Source organism: Chaetodon auriga, chromosome 2 (genome assembly GCF_051107435.1).
Source record: "Chaetodon auriga isolate fChaAug3 chromosome 2, fChaAug3.hap1, whole genome shotgun sequence".
NCBI classification, from domain to species: Eukaryota; Metazoa; Chordata; class Actinopteri; order Chaetodontiformes; family Chaetodontidae; genus Chaetodon; species Chaetodon auriga.
The window spans coordinates 8,140,896-8,160,686 of NC_135075.1; the positions used below are offsets into that span (position 1 = coordinate 8,140,896).

The 19,791-nt window shown below is 41.1% G+C and overlaps 1 protein-coding gene across 1 annotated transcript in view; it reads left to right on the forward strand.

Moving 5' to 3' along the window:
- Positions 1–19,791, forward strand: part of LOC143334005 (caM kinase-like vesicle-associated protein) — a 38,837-nt gene that overhangs the window by 15,390 nt on the left and 3,656 nt on the right. Inside the window, exons 2-9 of the mRNA XM_076752466.1 lie at positions 13,348–13,455; positions 13,569–13,700; positions 14,923–14,997; positions 16,096–16,234; positions 17,429–17,549; positions 17,672–17,747; positions 17,959–18,095; positions 18,285–18,363. Coding sequence (XP_076608581.1) covers positions 13,361–13,455; positions 13,569–13,700; positions 14,923–14,997; positions 16,096–16,234; positions 17,429–17,549; positions 17,672–17,747; positions 17,959–18,095; positions 18,285–18,363 — 854 coding nt within the window. The 5' untranslated portion in view covers positions 13,348–13,360. The remainder of the gene's footprint in view (positions 1–13,347; positions 13,456–13,568; positions 13,701–14,922; positions 14,998–16,095; positions 16,235–17,428; positions 17,550–17,671; positions 17,748–17,958; positions 18,096–18,284; positions 18,364–19,791) is intronic.

Here is a 19,791-nt window from a genome sequence, read left to right on the forward strand (position 1 = left end):
GACATTCATGGTTCTCAGAAGATAAATCCTAATGACTTTGGTGAGTTTTCCTCTAGTATCTTGTTCAAACAGAGCATGAAATACATTTTTAGCTTTTTTGTGCAAATCCGACTGCTGGGCCATTTCTGCGAATCAGCCTAGTAACTAAATAGATGTTAACTCTAAGTGCTTTTGACTGTCTCAGAACTAACCAGAACTTCAGTTATTTCTATCATTTTCCTCCAGTCTCTCTTGTTTTTCAAACAGATTCATTAAAGCCACAGGACAAATTTTTCGCTCGAGTTGAAACACTTGTACAGGTGCAGCTCCTGGAGCTCATAAAACACTGACATCTATGGTTTTAGTTTTTCTCTTCCCTGGGCTAGTGCAGCTGAGACTGGTGAAAGCATTTTCAGTAAATGGTTAAGATGAGAGTCAGAGGTGGCGGTCGCTGCCGGTGAAGACTTGATGGAACCCAAGAGTTTTGGTACAAAGACAGAGATGGAGCATTCAGTCTGCCTGGTGTAGAGGCAGAGAAATAGCACGAGTTCCTCCAGTCAGCTAATGTGATTTTCACAGCATCTTATCATCTTGATCAAGGCAAGAAATGCAAATGTTATTGCAGAGAGCTGTTGATCTGAAATCTCTTAGAGTACACCCGTGTGCTCCTTGCGTGAAAGGCAGGCAGCAGGGACTGTGACGTGACTGTCATGTGGAATCTAGCTGTGTTAATAACCTACAAGATGTATCCACACCCTCCACGCACACTGCTAAACAGGGACACAGGGCAGATGCCATTAAAATGTATGGGAGACTTTATTGTACAGCGAGTCTAATGCGGTGTCTAACAAGACTATTATGTAATACCAGATGTGATCCAGATGAACATGATCAAATGTGTACGTGCAGGGCGATATGGAGTTAGACTTGTCTCCTGTAGCCTCAGGTTGCCGTCTGCTGCGGTTCAGCTACAGCGCAAGACAGTTTCCCTCAAGTTCGCCACAGGAAACAGTTCATCCCGCAGTGGGGGCAGCATTGTTTGCTTTCAAATGTTATCAGTTTAACGTCTCCTCCTGTCAGTGTCATTAATGGGCTTTCCTGAATTTACTGCTCATAATTTGTGTCTCTTTTGCGCGATCGATTTCACAGTCAGCACTCTGAGGGGACTTTCAATTAGTGCGAGCACGACATTAAAACCAAGGCCGCTTTATTTATCCCTGCCTTAAGATGATAATATTTCATGTAATGTCGATTTTATGCGCGGCAATTAAAGTTTCTGTCCACTGAAGCAGCACGGAGGAACTGGAAGCTAATGAGATTGGCCGTGCAAAGGCTTCTTTGTTGTGGAGGAGAAACTGAGCCACTGGGACTCCTCGTGTAAACAAGAGACCTGTTTTTTGGAGTCAAGAGGAATTTGCACATTTGCCTGTATCTGCCAGTCCTAAGAGAAAATATTACAACATCCTTAGATATAAAAAAGAACCATTACAGCCACTTAGTGAGTGAACTTTTGTATGATCCAATGGTATGATCCTCCTTCTGTTTGTAGAAAATGACACAGTCAAAATTGGTGCCGTCTGTGTGTTGCTTTAAAATCATTCATCAGTGTCCTCACCAAGTACCATGGCTGAAACTACGAGATTCATATAGCAGGGGACAAGGGTTTGACGTGGGTGTACTGAACATGAGTTTGACGTGCATTGGAACCAATTGTATGAGAGAGAGGCCACCCTAATTTGCATATGTTTGCATGGAAAGCTTTACAATGTAAAAAAGAATGAAGAAAGGGGGCGTGTCTCAGGGAAAGGTCCAGAATGAAAAGAGATGTCAAACTAGTTAAAACATTACATTTTCGTAGAATTAAATGTGCGCAACTCACAACTTAGCACACAACAAGCACACCACTACAGCTGTAGCCTGAGTATTATTAGTGGTCGTGGTATTTTCTGTGAAGCAAACAGTCAGGTTGACATTTCTGCAGCGAGTTATTTATTTATTCATGTACAAAGAGAGAGCGCCACACTCAGCAATGCATTGTTTAATAAGCTCCCTCCATCATCTGTCTGGCAACACACAAAACGTTTTTGGCCATCCATTCTTCATGAGCGTGTACAAATGCAGGGATACGATCTCTACTTAAGGCTGCCAGGTGAGATAACAGGTGAATGGAATCACAGAGAGAGGGCGGGTGAACATGGCCATCAATCACTGTGACTCCACCCAAAATGGATGTAAGAATGCATCTTCTGAAAACTCTCCATCCTGCTGGCACGAATGAGGAAAACAATTTGATGTCCTTCCTGTAAATCTGGTGACATCGTAACTTCCAGAATATACTGTAAGACATTTACACATAGAGGTCAATGCATTTCCATGTTGTGTGGACTCACAGTGATTGATGGTCATGTTCACTCTATGTGATTCCATTCTAGGTGAAATCACATTGATTGGTGATTCCACTCACCTGTTAACTTACCTGGCAGCCTTAAGTAGAGATTGTATCCCTACATTTGTACACACTGATGACGGCTGTACGGCCGAAAATGTTTTGTGTGCTGCCAGACAGATGATTGAGTGAACTTATTAAACAATGCATTGCTGAGTGCATTGTTTGATAATTTATACATGGATGCAGATATCTAGGATAGCGCACCAGCTGGTCAGTGTGCAGTGGCAACCTTACAAACAGAATTATTAATTTTCATGTTTCTCATTGTTGACAGTGTAGTAATGGAGGCAACGGTTACAGTAAATGACATTATGAGCATACATTTGTGGATGAAGCTATCTGTGTTTGTGTGGATGTGTGTGAATGTGAGGGCACTTCTGGGTTGTATTCACCATTGTCAGGCGGACTGAACCAAGCTCTTCAACATTGGTATGGTGTCTCGGGTTGGACCTTGTCAGACTCTTGCATTAACCCAGTCTCACACCCTCCCTGACCCTGCCTTCATCATGCATTCTTTGAGCTGCATCTGTAATTGGCGCATTCAAAAGGTGCTCTTACCATCTTTGAATGTAATTCGTCTCTTCTGCACGAGACTGAAAATGACATAAAGGAGTTTTGACAGCAGAGATATTTCTTGGGCTGACGCTAAAAATAGCGGCTGGATCCTTTGCAAATAGGAAAGGACACAAATGTTCATAGTGCACTGGAGTAGCCCATATGGATTCACACCATAATGCACACATGCATGTGAGCATTCAGGCATGCAGTCATGTCTATATACTCTCACACACTGTTCTCTCCCTCAGGATGGATTGTCTGTAGCAGTTTTGTCAAAACAAGCTGCCATTGTTCTCACACATTTCCTCCATAGGGAACGCACTTATGAGCCATCTTACCTGAAGAGTAATATACTGTATTTACAGGCTGTCCAGGTCACTAAAGCACTGTCAGGCAGGGCAGCCATATTGAATGTCAACACTGGCCATGCAGCTGTGGGTGGACTACAATTCTAAATATGCAATTTAGTGTTTTAGTAGGATTCAGTTGTTTTGTGATTTTTTTTTTTTTTTTTTTCAGCTCAGCTTCTGCTGACAAACCGATTACTTCATAGTTTAACCGATTACTTCAGCACATTATGTACATTATCAGAGTTCATTCTTTTAAAATGTTGTGTGGTTTAATGCATTGTCTTTATTCCATCTTATTCTTTATTTCATCTTATTATTATTATTAGCAGTGTTAGTATTAGTATTAGTATTACATTATATTTTATATTTCAACAATAGCCACACGATTGTGGTTCATCAACATTTCAGTATGACAGTAATAAAACAACAATGTAGATGTTGAAGTGCACTAGAACGCAGAATGGAGGGTACTTCTTAAAATGCAACTAGAAAACAATTTTCCATTTCTGCCCTCTGCTCAAATAACTGAAGTACATTTTTTTAATTTATTTAATTCTGTAAACTGAAACAAGCCTCGACAGTATGCCAGCTTAAACTACCCTCAACACACATGCAATGAGGAGGGAGAGAGAGAGAGAGCGAGAGAGAAATCGCCGATACGTAATCCCATGCTGTCAAGAAGCCAAACAAATAATGATGTTGTAATGTTGCGAGCACAGAGTTTCTGTTACAACAAAAGTACAGCTTTGTAACAGCACTGCAGCTCCTGTGTGTTTACGGGGTAAGCTGCTGGTGGGTGGCGATGATGATAAGTCATATCTCCTCTCAACAGAATGAATACAAATTATGTCATAGCAAAGTTGTACTGAGTGACTGGATGTGTTCATATAACTAAGGAATACAATGTATGAATACATTTTTTAGTATATTGTCAATTTTAATGTAATTTAAAACCAGCCCATCTCATGGTCAACCAGCCCAAGCATGCCCAAGCCCTGCACAATGCAACCCAAAACCAGCCAATCTGGCAACACCGAAGCCAAGTCAAGCCCAATATAATGTCTTGAATCAGTGTTATTATTGATGTAATAATACCCCAGCATCTCATATTCACAATGTCTTAATGACTTACAGATTAAGCAGAAAAAAGGCCTTTTTGCTCTGTTTAAATCAGCACTTCCAGTTGACAATTGTATTCCAAATTTTGAGGTCACTTGTATTTTGTAGTTTGCAGGGACTGATTTTGATTTTTGCCAAAAGTACACTGAGCCAAAAGAAACAAAAAGCAGCCACTGCCTGTCACCATCCCGCTTCCTCAGGCTGTAATTCACACAGGCTCTGAGCAGCTGTTCACTGGCTTTGTAATACCATGAGTATGGTTGATAACAGAAATCCCTGTGCACTGCCCTGCCTAATTAAGGCGGTGCTTTTTGTGTCCCTGCTCTGGAGCACAAGAATAGCGGCATGGTGGGCAGCAGGTGTAGAAAGGGCAATCTGCCAGTCCTGGGAGGGAGCTTGAAATATCAATATATGTGTCAATATATGTGTCAGGATCCTGCAGTCTCACCTCCCCTTTAAAAGCTGTCGTAAGGGGAGGCTATAATTTGCCTTGATTCTTGTAATGTGTAAGGTTAAGTCTGTGATTCTTGTCGCCACAAGTGATTCACCATAGAGGGGCTCCAAGTGTGACCGTGAAAGAGTGATGGCACAGGGAGACAGAAGGAAGTGAAGTGGAAGAGGTAGGGTTTTCTCAAGTTCACTGTCTGCTGCTGAAGAAGCCACTGCAGTGTTTTCTCATTGAGTGAAGAATGCAGCAATATGAGTCACATACAGAGAGTTGTTATGAATGAATGACAACACACAGAGTGTGACTGTGATTGTTTTATGCAGGGATGATAGGGTCCCTGGACTTGAATAAGTCCTTGGAAAAAAAAAAAAAAAAAAAAGGTAGATTGCAGAGCCATCCAATCCCCCCAATTCTTCGGAGATTTGCTGTGTGTGAGGCTGATGCAGACACCAACAAGCAGTGCAGCGCACTGAACTGGGATTAGAGGAGGGCTGAGGAGAGAAGGCTGGTAATTATTACAGCACTGCCAGAGCTGCCATGCTTCTGCTGCTAGCACACTGTTAAGCAAGCACCGCAGGACACAGCAATTCCTCAATACAAGAAAGACACAAACCGCAGGCCCAGCGAGACACACTGTGGAAAATACCATGAATAATTAATCCAATTGTGTATGCGCCCACTTTTAAAAACCTTTGCCACCATCTTTGTTCTGATCCCACTCCATGCATCCTGCTGATTGATACAACTTTTCAACTCTACATTTATTTCCTATCTGCAGTTGCTGCCCTGCTCTCCTGCCCTCGTTATAGACCTTTCAGCTCCACGCTCCTCTGCTGGCCCCGCAAATGTTGAAACAGCAAGCATAATTTACTATATTGCAACTTTAATTAGTGTAGTAAAATCCCCCAGAGACATGCATGCAAACTTTTATGTCAACATTTCCAAGAGGCCATTCCTCCTTAAAGCCAAATGTAAAAAGACATGATATTTGTGAGGAGCAGTAATGAGGCAGTGTGATGATGCTGCAGAATGTTGTTTCGTCTTCCCCAGTGAGTTTCTGGCTTCCATTAATACAGAGAATCGCCACTGAATTAATGCAGTGTTTATCGTATACTGTGAAATAATATACATGTAAAGTATTCTGAGTTAGCATTCGTCTCAGGTGCCCATTAATAGAATAGACTGAAATATTCAGTCAACAGTGCAACAGTAATTTGCCAGTGTTGTCAGAGGCACTTTAGATTCATTGCATAACATCAATATTCTACCTTGAGTATAACGTTCATAAAGCAAATCTCAGTGCTAATGGGTTCTCTTGGCCCTTGGTTCAGCCATTCATCCATAAAAGTTCACTCAGAGTCGGACAGCTTTGGTGTTAATGGGATTTTGCTGTTACTGTACAACAAGCAATAACAATCATTTGCACATTTCTATTTGCCTGTTGCTGTTCCTTTGGAGCTTGATAGCTACAACTGCAAAATTACCTTTTGTATACTGTGTGTCTTAATCATTTAGGAGGTTGTGTTTTAGTTTCATGAGCTGCTGTGTGGACTGTGGCTTCCCAACACCCTTCACACTTGTGTTGACGTGTTATGTGTCAACACTTAAAAATGATTTGTTTAACACTTACTGTGTGACAGTCTGTTATGTCTTTAAAATGGTGTTTTAAATGCCATGTTCACACCCACAACTAAAATGTGATTTTTTTTTTCTTGCGAAGATATCTGATATCAAATAAAATCAAGTCGCGTTCATTCACCTGCTGCTCCATGCATGACCTGTATTTGACATCATCATCAATAAGCATGGAGGAGATGCTACAAGCAAATAAAGACAGAGTGAATGATGAGGTTGCATTGCTCAGCTGAGGTCCTGTGTGGAAAATATGAAAATGTCATTAACTGTCAGAGTGAACCTCTCTCTGCATCTGTCTGCAGTCTGAATATACTTTTCCAGTCACAGTTGGCCTGCTTCACTATCTGGTTTCAGTGGTTTAACCTGCTAGATTAAACATCCTGGTTTGTAGACTTAAAGTGTAAGTGCAACCCCTGTATTATTTAAAAGCTCTTTCATTTGTCCCTAGTTTCCTGCCAGCTTTGCCCAAGTTAAGGGCTTTCACATCAAGACAGAGCTGAGGTACAAAAGTCCAACAAGAACTTGTCTTCTTGTTTTCTATCATCCCCCAATCCTTATGCTTGCTTCCAGTTTAAAAAGCACAATTTCTTGCATTGTTTACTTGCAATAGCAGCTTTTTTCACAGGAAGAGATAGCAGGAGGCGACCATTTGAGCATCTTTCTCTCACTGCTCTGTGTTAAGACTACACAATTGTCGCCATGCCCATCTGTGTTGACCTTATCTTCTCCTTTCAGCTGAAGGCAGAGTGCTATCGCAGTCTCTCGGGCAATCCCAGTAGATCAGCGGGGATGAAAGAAAATGAATGTCAAGGATGTTTATTTCCTAATAGCTGGAGAGTCTGTCTTTGCGGGGCTGTGGCTCCAGCCAATCCCCAGGAACAGAGGGAGAGACTGATCGACAGAGAGGGGGGAGGTGATATTTTAGATGGCTGAGCTGAGCCGCGTCAAAACAGAAATACTAGTTTGTCCAAAACCATCAAGAAGGGAGTGGATTCGGGGGAATCAACACAGAACAGTGCCGACAGTTTTTACCAATAATTAATACCGTTTCCTGTTTACCTTGATCCCCAAATGATCCCATAAGATCTTTTAGCAATAGATTTGTGAATGCAGTTTTTGCTGTTTAGAGTATTAAACCACTTTCACTGCAAGTCTTTGTTTTCCCCCAAAATGTGCAGCTAATTATCCACGACAGAAACAGCCCACTGCTATATGGCGTTTTGGCTTTAAAATGTTCAAATGAACTTTATGCTTTTACAATAGTTTAGCTTTCCGGTATTTATCTCTGTTTTTGTCTTTTGGGGGTGCATTTTGTTGTTTTTTAAATTCCCCTTTGTCTGTTGTTATCGCTGTTAATGCTGTTTTGCTTTGTTGTATGAAGAAAATTAATAAATAAAACGTCAAAAAAAAAAGTTGCCTGAGCCAACAGTTGCTTACATGCGCATTCAGCAGACACAGAGCAATATTAGCATTCATGTGGAGTCATGTTTCTGTCTGCCTGATGAATGTAAGTGCAACTTTTAGAATATTGTTTGGGTCTAAGCTGACTCCTGAGGGAAATATCTGCCTCTTTAGATGTTAAATGCTCCACTATGTTTACCAGGTAGTAGCTAACATTATCTATCTGCTATTCAGTGCAGTGAAAGTGGCATATAGTAGGTTTATTAGAGCTTGTGCACTGAAAACAGCTGCCCGTTGCAGCTGGAAAAAGCTGGTGAGATACTGAGAGTGAACTAAAACTGTGAAGTTGGGGGCTGTAAAATCAAAATAATGAGCTGTGGGTTGCACTGCACAAAGTCATTTGATCCTTTGCCAATATAAAAATATTGATTGATTTGATTGCAGCTTTAAATTAAAAGGGCTGATTTATGCAGGCACAAAAAACTATTAAGAGGGCTTTCACTTGTTATTAGGGCTTATTATCTATTAGGATTTACTCAGACACAAAACAGCATAATACAGCGTGTAGAAAATGGACAGTTTCTTGTGATGCTTATCCTTTTTTCTTCCATTCATACAATTTCATGGACACTCAGTAGCCTAGAAATGACATTCATATACCACTGATTTGATATAGGAAGCGTTTTGATGGAAACCTAATGCAGCTCAGATTACTGTTTCTTCAGGCATAATGAGGAAAAGTGGACCACATGTATTCAGTTTGTCCTTTGAAACCCAGATCTCTCCCCAACCTTAACCACGTGTCTCAGTAGCATTGTTAAGCATGTGGGAGGCTTTAACTCCATTTCAATTTTTGGTGCAGAGTAAAAATGTATAATGCATTTAGTTTGTTCTCAGTTAAGTGTATCTTGGGGTCATGTAGTGAAAACTGATCATCCATCAGAATTATGTACAATTAACACAGCATATTGTATTTGATCATATATATTATTCTATTCACTCAGGTGAATGCTGTCTATGTAAAATATAGGTTATACATAACTGTTGAGGCTCAGCAAAGCTTTGGTTCACTTCAGTAAATCTGTAATAGCCTACAGTTGGCACAAGTATGATGCATGGAGTCTGATCTTTACTGTGCATCCTCATTAAGTGGCTGCAGAGCCACAGTGAGAGGATGCAGGAAGGCTGAAAAAAAGACAGAGAGTTGAAAACTAAACAGTGAATGAAAGGTTTCCAAAACTGACGAGACATTTGTCCATCTCTGAGAAATTTCATGGTGGGATTAGTGCTCCCTCACATACCTAAAGGCTTACCATAGCAAAAAGATACCAGCCATTTGCCCTAGGCCTAGCCTAACGTTATACCATAGCAGCAGGTACAATAATCCCCCTTACTGCTGCTTTAAAAAGTCTTGACACAGTGCACATAAGCACTGCATTTAACCTAATCCTGAGATTCACCCAGACACAAGCACTATGAGAGTTTCACATCGATTTCAACAGGCACAAGAAAAACCTCATTTGCTCATCGGCTCGCCTGGCTGGAGAAGGCACTGTGTTCGCTTAATAGGTCCCAGATCTTTATCACTATCCATCTTCCCTCCGCTAAGTCTTCACTGCATCTGCAGAAAATCTGCGGTGTGTCCCGAGCACAACCCCGGCAGCAGACCCTGGTCTCACACTGGGCCGTAAAGCATCGCGAGGCATCGATTGGTGCTCCCGAGGGGCAGTCAGAACAGTCAGAATATGGGGTGATAATGCTTGAATGTTGCTGATGGTGGTCAGTCCAAATGGGCCCATTATGCAGCCTCTGTTATATGATACAGCCAGCATCCTGCTCTCACTTGAAATGCTTCACAAATTCTTCATCCATTACAGCAAGTTGCACTTGGGGAAAACGGGAGAGGCTGGCCAGGATACTTCAAGTACTTCTTGGTTCTTGCTGAGCTAATTTGCCTTTGGATTGTGTCTGCCACTGACTGCCCTCAGAAAGCTTTTCCAAAACCACAAAGGTTCTGTTTATTAGCTGGATTTCTTCATTAGATTTATTAGATTTCATCAGCATCAGAATTGCCCTTTTGCTCTCCCTTGTCTGTCTCCCTCTCTACAATGCAACGACTCTCTTGTGGACCTTTCGAGCTACTTGCAGAATTTAAATGTTTTCTAGCATAATCTAGATTTTTCCTGACATGTTTCCTAATGTCTTGCATCTGCTAGACTTACTCAGAATTACCCCCATTTAAGACAGCAGCCCTGCAGAACTTTCTTCTTTATAGCGTAGCTTAACTGAGCCAAAGCATTTACCACGAGAGACATGTACAGTGCATTGAGAGTGAAAGAGAGAGGAGGGTAGCCAGGAAAGGTCAGCCCCTCACACATGTTCAGAGAGAGCACGATTTTCCCTGGACAATGTGGAGGAGGAGGAGAGGAGAGGACAGAGCCAACCGTACTTCCTCAGAAGGCTGGAGTCCTTCAACATCTGCAAAAAGATGCTGCAGATGTTCTACCAGACTGTGGTGGCAAGTGCCCTCTTCTATGCAGCAGTGTGCTTGGGAGGCAGCATCAAAAAGAGGGACGCTACACGGCTGGACAAACCAGTGAGGAAGGCGGGCTCTGTTGTGGGCACAGAGCTGGACGGCCTGACATCTGTGGCAGAGCGATGGGCGCTGAGCGGGCTCCTGTCAATCATGGACAATCCACTGCATCCACTGCACAGCGCCATCTCCAGGCAGAGGAGCAGCTTCAGTGACAGGCTGCTGTCACTGTCCTGCTCCACTGACAGACTGAGGAGGTCGTTCCTCCCCCACGCCATGCGGCTCTTTAACTCCACTCAGGGGGGAAACATTTAACATTAATGTCAACATCTCTCAATGTTTGGAATGGAATCTGTACAACACTCTGTTCAGCATGCACCTTAACTTGTATTCTGTTTGCACTGGACATTTTTACTTTTAACTTTTAATTGTTTGCTTGCCGTGCTTTTGGATTATTTATTGCTTGCCTTTTACTTTAAATTTTTGGAATATGCTGGAATTTGTGAATCTCCCTTGGGGATGAATAAAGTATCTATCTATCTATCTATCTATCTATCTATCTATCTATCTATCTATCTATTCGAGACATCTCTGTGCTTGTTTGTTTAGATTGGATCATGAGATGTTTCACGCAGCTGCACTGACCAGATTGCCGTTCTTACACATAACACTATACTTCTCATGCTTTTTTGTGCACATTTACATGCAGACATCCATCACAGAGCAGACTGTTGGCGCAGATGGATGTTGTGTGGCTAGGAAGTAAATATTTTTTACACTTTATTCATGTGGAGAAATTGTGCTCTGCAGTTGTTTTTCAGCTCTTTCCTGCTTTACATTCAAGCAGCTTCACATACAGAATATTCACACCAGTTCAGAGCTACTCAGTGAGGCTGCAGTGTTGTACTAAAGGCCCCTGAGCAACATTACTTGAGTAATAAGTAGTATAGTGCCTTGATCAAGGACACATCAGTGGTAGAAGCAACAACTGTCCCCCCTCCAGATTTCACGAATCTGTCCAGGGATTTGAACCAGAAGAGCATTTAATCACACACTGGGTTGTTGTATTTTGGGCTGTATTGCAAATCAGTGAGCAGGACTACTTTATGCATATTAGATTTACAGGCTTCTCAATTGTATTTCCTAAAAATGTATATGTATATATATTATATCATACTGCACATCAGTACTGCACTTCGATATCGATACTGTCATTTAAAAAGACACATACCATAATAGAAAACTTTATCCATGTCTCCCAACCCTAATGAGGTCAGGGTAGGTTCCTGGAGTCGGTCCAGTTGTTGGTCCCACTCTTTCTGTGCTTTATTCTGTCAGCCCAGACCCTGATATTTTCTATCCTGAATAAGAAGATGGGGAATTATCGGTGCAGAAACTGATGATATTTCAATCATTTTTGAGATTTCTCATTATTTTTTCATTTTAAAAGAAAATTAAATGCAGTGACATAGTATTTGGTTGTTACCTGCTGCAGCAGAAAACATAGTTACCCAACAGTGATGGGAAATGCAATTTAACTAGTAGCCTACGTACATACACTGTACCCTCTTAACACAGGGCTGAAAATACAGCTTTGAAAATAATGTCACCGTTGCATAGTTTGTTCACCAGAAAGCACTGACACTTTTATTATTCAACCGTGAAGTGTCCTGCTTCGTACATGTTTTGATCACAAATAATAAAGGAATGCATTAAAGGGATTTTTAACAAAAAGTATGAAAAAAAAAAGAATCATCATTCATCATCATTTGACCACAAAGAAGATGTGGATTTTTCCACTCGACACTATCTTATATAGATGATTCTAGGTTTTAGCTGGACTTATGCACACACACACACACACACACACACACACACACACACACACACACACACACTGAACTGCAGGGGAGGATGAATGTTTTATTGTTTCACACTCAAAAAACAGCAAATTTCCTACTTTTTCAATAGTGTCTGTGTTCCTGACTGTACAGCGCCGGGAGAGATGTAAATAAAAAACAAAAAAAACAAAAAACCCTTCTCTTCACACAAAAATAACAACTCCAACTAAACTGACTATTAAATTTTTCCTAGTAAAAAAAAAAATACATTTCCATATACTGTATATATACCTGCAGTAAAGTTGCAGAGGCTGGTCTCAAACTTCACTCCATGCTGTTTGAGAGAGGCACAGAGAGGCTGCACTGCAAGTAGGTGTTCAAGTGTGGATGTAGAGCTGGTAAAGTGCTTTAATTCCTCTCTGAGGTGCTGAGGTGCTGTGCCAGTAATTACGGGCTTCCTTTCTCAATTGGAAATGCTTCACTTGTTGCTGCAGTAGCCTCTCTGGCCCCTCAGACCATATTAGCTGCGGCTCCTTCTGCCCCTGACCTCAGTGGTTTGTGACTTTCACCCCACAGAGAAGCACTGGTACATTCAGTCCAGACTTCTGCTTCATTATGAAAACATTCTCCTCTCTGTTTTCTAGAAGTTAGATATTAGCATAAAGCTGAGCCCGTGCAGCAGATCCCACGATGGCTCTGGCCTTTATTAATGCATGATCATGAAAGGCTCCGTTACAGTAAGTGAAACAATCTGCTGCATTCATACTGCCTCTGGTGTCTCTTAAGCTCTCACACTTTTAAAAGGCTTTCTCAGCATTATTGAAGTATTTCTTTATGACTGAGGGAGGGCCACGTTTTTAGCCAAGTCATCACCCAAAGTAATAATATGGCACAGTGTGACGCCAAATTGAAGAGACATCATCAGCTAGGTGGGACCCCAGGACAACAAGAGAAGACAGATTAAAGAAAGTGTTTCCTCTGTCCTTGTATTAATTTCAATCTCTCCCTCTTCCATCTCTCTTGTCTTACCACAGGTCAGGAGTGGCCATGCCATTTGGCTGTTTAACAATCGGGGAAAAGAAGGATTACAACAATCCTTCGGACGTGACAGATAAATATGACCTGGGTCAGATTGTTAAATCGTAAGTATCTCTCCAGCTTCTTGAAGGCTCAGATGTCATCTCAACAGACTTTTGATCTTTCTCAAGAAAACCTGATGATCTATGTTTACATCCCTGCCAATGCTTCTCTCCAGGGAGGAGTTCTGTGAGATATTCAGGGCCAAGGACAAAAATACAATGAAAATGTACACGTGTAAAAAGTTCCTGAAAAAGGATGGAAGGAAAGTCCGCAAGGCTGCGAAAAATGAGATCCTCATCTTAAAGATGTAAGTTATTCATTGTGGTTAATGTTCTCTGGAGTGTAAATGTCTGTGATGAGGAGTTTCTTTGTTTTTTGGGTCATTTGTCTTGACTATTAAATCTTCTTAAATATTTGAGAACAAAAACATAACTGAAAAGAAATCGCTGTGCTTGCTTTATGAAAAAAAGTCAGACGAAGCTAATTTCTGAGTTATCACACATACACTGCCACTCTTCCTAGCTGTTGTATTTGAGACATATTTTCTCTGTGATTATCTAATTGTCCAGTAAAAGCTAATCATAAGCCTAATCAAATGTGATGACATTGTCAAAGGCTGGGATTAATTGCAGGGAAAACATCAAGTGCTGCTGAAATGAACAATATTTGCATATTCGTAGATTATGGATCTTTTAATGATGGACTACAGTAGATGTAATTTTAAGTATTTTTGATCTTTTTGTGGAAAGACCATATCAGACAAATTGCTTTCACAAGCAGAATGTTTTTATGTCCTAAAATATGTCTAGATGGAATATTTAATGCTATGCATGAAATGTGTATAATAGGAATACACCAGTTAATAGACCAATCCTGTGGAAGGAAAGAAAAAGCTGTGTTTATCAGAGGTGTAGGCCAATGCATGCAGTGCACAGTTTGCACACTACTTTTTGCTAAAAATCCCATAATGCAGTGCTTTTCCTTTGCTCCTGATATAACATGTTAATTACAGTTATGCAACAACACCACCTGTCAGTGGTGACGCAAAATGATAATGACACACAAATGTCCCAAATCTCAATTTTCAGGAATAGGGCCAGGAATATTTTCTCATTGACAGGCAAGAACAACACTGTGTGCCTCAAACACTGTGGCTTTATTGGCCAAATTCACCATGAAGTTTCCCATGTGGTGCCATGGTTGTTGAAGGCACGGTCGTCTGCTCAGCAACATGCTGCTGCATGTTTGTCTTTATGCCCACATGGAAGTACCAGGTTACATAAATGTGGTTATCTTTGGATGTTAATGGCAGTTAAACATGCAGTTGAGATCTCAGTACCCTCTCCAGGCCTGCTGTCGCGTGATATTCAGGAACATTAAAGCAGATCTTTCCATTATTCCGCCAACTGGATGAATGATACATATATCTCCTATATAACTCCCGATCTCTCTCTCTCTCTCTCTCTCTCTCTCTCTCTCTCTCTCTTTGTGTTTCTCTCTCTGTCTTGTGTTTTGACACATCACCTCAGGGTGAAGCATTCCAATATTCTCCAACTGGTGGACGTCTTCGAGACCAAAAAAGAATACTTCCTCTTCCTTGAACTGTGAGTTCAGATGTCTGATGAGCCAGAAGGAAATGCTCCCTGCTTGTCTACTTGTCGGCTGAACTGTATGTGTTGATTATACACTCGTGGGAAATGAGCTGCTGTAGCCTGAGACCTAGTAGATATGAGAACAGCTCTGAACTCACCTCATTTGGTATTCAGATATGATTGCTTGCTAGCTGCTCCATTCTCATCAGCATGTGTTCTTGGGGAATTCGATACATTTGGATATGGATATGCTAAACGTGCGATACTCTGAAGAAAATGATAAAACACCAGAGAAACATCTATGGGGACCTGATTAAAACCATTTTTCTTTAACAGGTGTGATGTGTTTTTCAGTCCTGTCAAAAAAATGTTTATTCTTGGAACATTAACATTTCAATAGAAATATACAATGTAAAACTTCAATTTTGATATTACCAGATTTTTTTTTGCCTGTGTCCGAATAGTTTGCAGTAGAGAGCAGATGGAAACATGGGCAGAGAATGGAGGATAATGGAGAATACCTTGTGAGGCAGCTGGATTTATGAGATCACGAGATCACACAAGATCACACAAGATCACACGAGTTCAAGTGAGCTGAAAATCCAGCTTGCCAGGCCTCAAGTTATGTGCTTGTGCTAGATGTGATAACAGCAAGAGAAGCGACGGTTCATTTTACCTTAACAATGGCGGCTCCTAAAGAGGCTAGCGTAGATGCTGCGATAGAACAGAACTTTTTCAAGGGGAAAGATGTCTTCACTCTCCTCCCAATGGACTCCAGCAAGAGCTTCACTCCTGCTACGTCATATGGTCAAATGATCTGGTTGGTTAAAGTTAGCCCATGATAGATAGTGATACGCAGATGATTCATCCAACCACCTGTCAAGCATTTTTTGAAAGTGCCTGACCTTTTCCAGTTTCCATGGACGACTTCCCAGATGGTTCTGTTTAACAAACCATCTGGCGCTCAGGTTGGACCGAAGTGTTCCCAGTCAGATTTAAAGCAATAATGTTGGAGTTATACACCGCAAATCTTCCAATTCTGAGATAAATTCGCATTCATGACTTCCAACAACAAACATGTAAAACATTATGGATCTTCTTTTTCCACAGTGCAACAGGCAGAGAGGTGTTTGACTGGATCCTGGACCAAGGTTACTACTCAGAGCGAGACACGAGCAACGTGGTGCGCCAGGTGTTGGAGGCTGTCGCCTACCTCCACTCCCTGCGCATTGTTCACAGAAACCTCAAGGTAACACGCTTCAGTCGTGCAGGCATATAGAAGATATAAACTTATCCCAGTTATAGCACAATTACTGTGGTGGCATCTCACTGTTAACCCAAGAAAGAGAACTGTAATCTATATAAGGGATTTCACTTTTTAACCACTTTTAACCAAGAAATATGTCCAGGACATCCTGTAGTTCTTTTAGTTATATGCTGAAAATATAGAAATCAAAAGTTGTTGAAATGGTTGTAAACTTTTCAATGAAATGTTGGCTTACTAGTCTGTGCTGATTATCAGCTGCTCCAAAAATAAACCTCAGTAGAATCCAGAAGCCTCTGCTCCATGAAATTAATTTCACTTTAACTCAACCTGCCCATAGTACGTATGGCTGATGGTCTAATCAGCACAGCAAAGCCGATGTCACGCTGTGGCGGCTGCCTACAGTGTGCTGTTGGCTCGCAGAGCTTGTGCGAGCTGGACCGAAATTTCACTTTTTCAACTTCACCTGTTTCTGTTTTAGGGAATGATATGCTTCATCTCATTACTTGAGCTGCTGTATTCATTCAAACTCTGCTCGTAACAGACAACAATAAGATTCCTCTGAGGAAAACTCTTCACAGGGGTCTTTAAACTGTCAGTGTGTGAGGACGAGGACAGTCCTTTGCTTAAAGGGGATGAAAGTAGGTAGGCTGCCTTTAAGGTATATGTTCTTTCTGACTACCCGTTTCCAGCGTACCTTTCCAAAATGCCAAAAGCGTGTTTGTAAAACTGCGATGCACTGGGCAGGGTGCACTTGAATGATGTCTGTGCCATGAAAAGGTGGGCGCCAAATGATTGCTATTTCTAACAACAGCTTGTTTAGCTTCTCCACCTCGATCCCTCTCAAATCTCCCTCTTCATGATTGTCACCGTAAATGTAAGTCAGTACATTTCTTGGAACTACGTCAAGCACAGTTAAGGCATTTAGCTTTAATTCAGTCATAATAAAATAACAAAATTAAACTGACTGTCTCTCATTTGATTTGACTCGTTTTAATCGGCACTGGATAATTAAACTTTTAGATGTATTCAGTCTTCTCATTATATTTTTCTCCGAAAATTCTCTCGCAACTGAAATTCAACCTCTTCAACTTTCACTCGACGATTAAGGATGATAATGAAAGAAGTTAAACATGAATATTACATTAACTGATGTCATTGTAATATGCTTTTCTTTAGTTGGAGAACTTGGTTTATTACAACCGCCTGAAGCACTCTAAAATAGTCATCAGTGACTTCCATCTTGCTAAGCTGGAGAACGGACTGATCAAGGACCCCTGTGGGACACCAGAGTACCTCGGTGAGAATAAACACACACCAAGTGGCAAATAAGACATTGTTATTTAGGCGGGTCAGTGGTGACATTGGTGTGGCAGGCTGTTGTGGCAGAGATTTGAATGACGTTTGCGTGTTCTTGTGCAGCTCCAGAGGTGGTTGGAAGACAGCGATATGGCAGGCCTGTGGACTGCTGGGCAACCGGTGTCATCATGTACATACTGTAAGTTGTGGCATAAAACATAAAGAGAGAAGATTATCATTCTAAACAGAAGATATGGATCCGCCTCATTTAATGTCACTGGGTGGAATGTTGAATCACTGACAAAAATGAGACTGTAAATAATATGATGTTACATCACAGGCCTTGTTTAAATATGGTATATAGATGTATTTTGACTTTTTGATGCACTTGTTTTCCTCTGCTACCTCAGGTTGTCAGGCAACCCTCCTTTCTACGATGAAACTGATGACGATGATTATGAAAACCATGACAAGAACTTGTTCCGAAAGATCCTGGCAGGAGATTATGAGTTTGACTCTCCGTACTGGGATGACATTTCTGATTCAGGTACTTTTAGGATTAAGTTAATAGTGTGAAGGAACACAAAGGCAGCTTGCTGGGTACACCTTAAATTTGAGAGAGTTTGTCCCTTCTTACCTCTAGAGTGGTCAAACACATGTCATGTTTATGTTCCCATCAACTGGGAGACCAAATCCTTTTGAGTTGAGTTTCTTCTGTGTGATTTCTCCCTGACAGCTAAGAGTCTGGTAGCGCGTCTGATGGAGGTGGATCAAGACCAGAGACTGACAGCCCAGGAGGCTATAAACCATGAATGGTAGGCAGTAGAGCTGTGATATATTGTGCAGACCATTCAAGCGGAGCAGTGCGATCAGATTGCAATAATGTGATCACAACTATCGAAGAGCAGACTTTCTTTCTTGTCTGATGTGTCCAGTAAAATCACATTAACACTTAACAAAAACCAAAACTGCTTAGCACATTAGCAGTCTGAAATATCTAAAACAAATATCGGACGGATTGCAGCTTCATTTAGTGCAGAGGTTCGTGGTTCCCAGACAATGTTTCTGATTGACTTTGGTGATCTTTTACTTCAGTGCCACCTGCAGGTGGAAACGTCCTGGCAAATATTGGCTGGAGTGCTGTTAAATTTGTGGCAGACATTCATGTTCCCTACAGGGTGATTTATAAGAACTTAAGTGATTCTTTGTTCAATACTTTGGTTTATGAGCAAATACCTCAAAAACAAACTGCATTCTCATGACATCCTGTGTTTCATGTTAACAAGCAATTGTTAGCATGTTAACACACTTTAACATGAAATGACCACTTGGCCACTTGGAGCTATTGGAAACAAGTTGTGAACACAACATTGACATATCATCATCTATTAAGTTGATGTAGTGAGCTTGTTGCTAAAATAGTTGCTCATTTATACATGTAGCAGTTACGGAGCAACATTATCTTCCACTTGGAGCTGAGTTTGTGTCCACCTTTTAGATGTAACTCCAATATTGACTCTCTTTTACTTGTTTTCTTTCTCTACCAAGTCCTGAGGGAAATATGTGTCTCTTTAACTGCTAAATGCTCCATTATTTTCACCAGCTGTGTCTGTGTGCTGTGTGCTACTGAGCAGGTAGTGTACAGTATGAAATGGGATTCTCCGGAATGCCCGTCCAAACCATTTCCCTTTTTCTTTCTTTCTTTCTTTCTTTCTTTCTTTCTTCCCTCCTTTTTTTTTTGGAAAACATTTCCAACATATTGGAACATATTTAGAAAATATGTAGACCTACAGTTTACTTACTTGAAACACATGGAAAAGCTTTGTGAGCTCTCTGATGGAACGCACTGAAAGCTTATTGTAGCACATTCAACAGAAAGACGGCCATTATCTCCTAAAGAATCCATCTGATATCTCACACCGAGTGAGTGAGAGCTTTTCAAGAGCTTTGCTTTTTAATTTTGAGTGATCACTGACTTTAGTACCATATGTAACTATTACAGAAGGCTCGCACCGGCAGGCTTTGAACGCCAACTGAATTTCTCCTGGTTGTATTTCGTGTATCTTGAAATATGACCAACATGTTTTGGCTGTAGCTGAGTTATATCTTAAAAACAAGTGCAGTTCCTGGAGAGGATAGTGATAGTCCAGGATAGTGAGTTTGGGGAAAAAATATTAATCACCTCACTGTGTATGAATCGTTCACATGTTTTGTCAGTTGTTCAATTTCATCTGTTTGAAGAC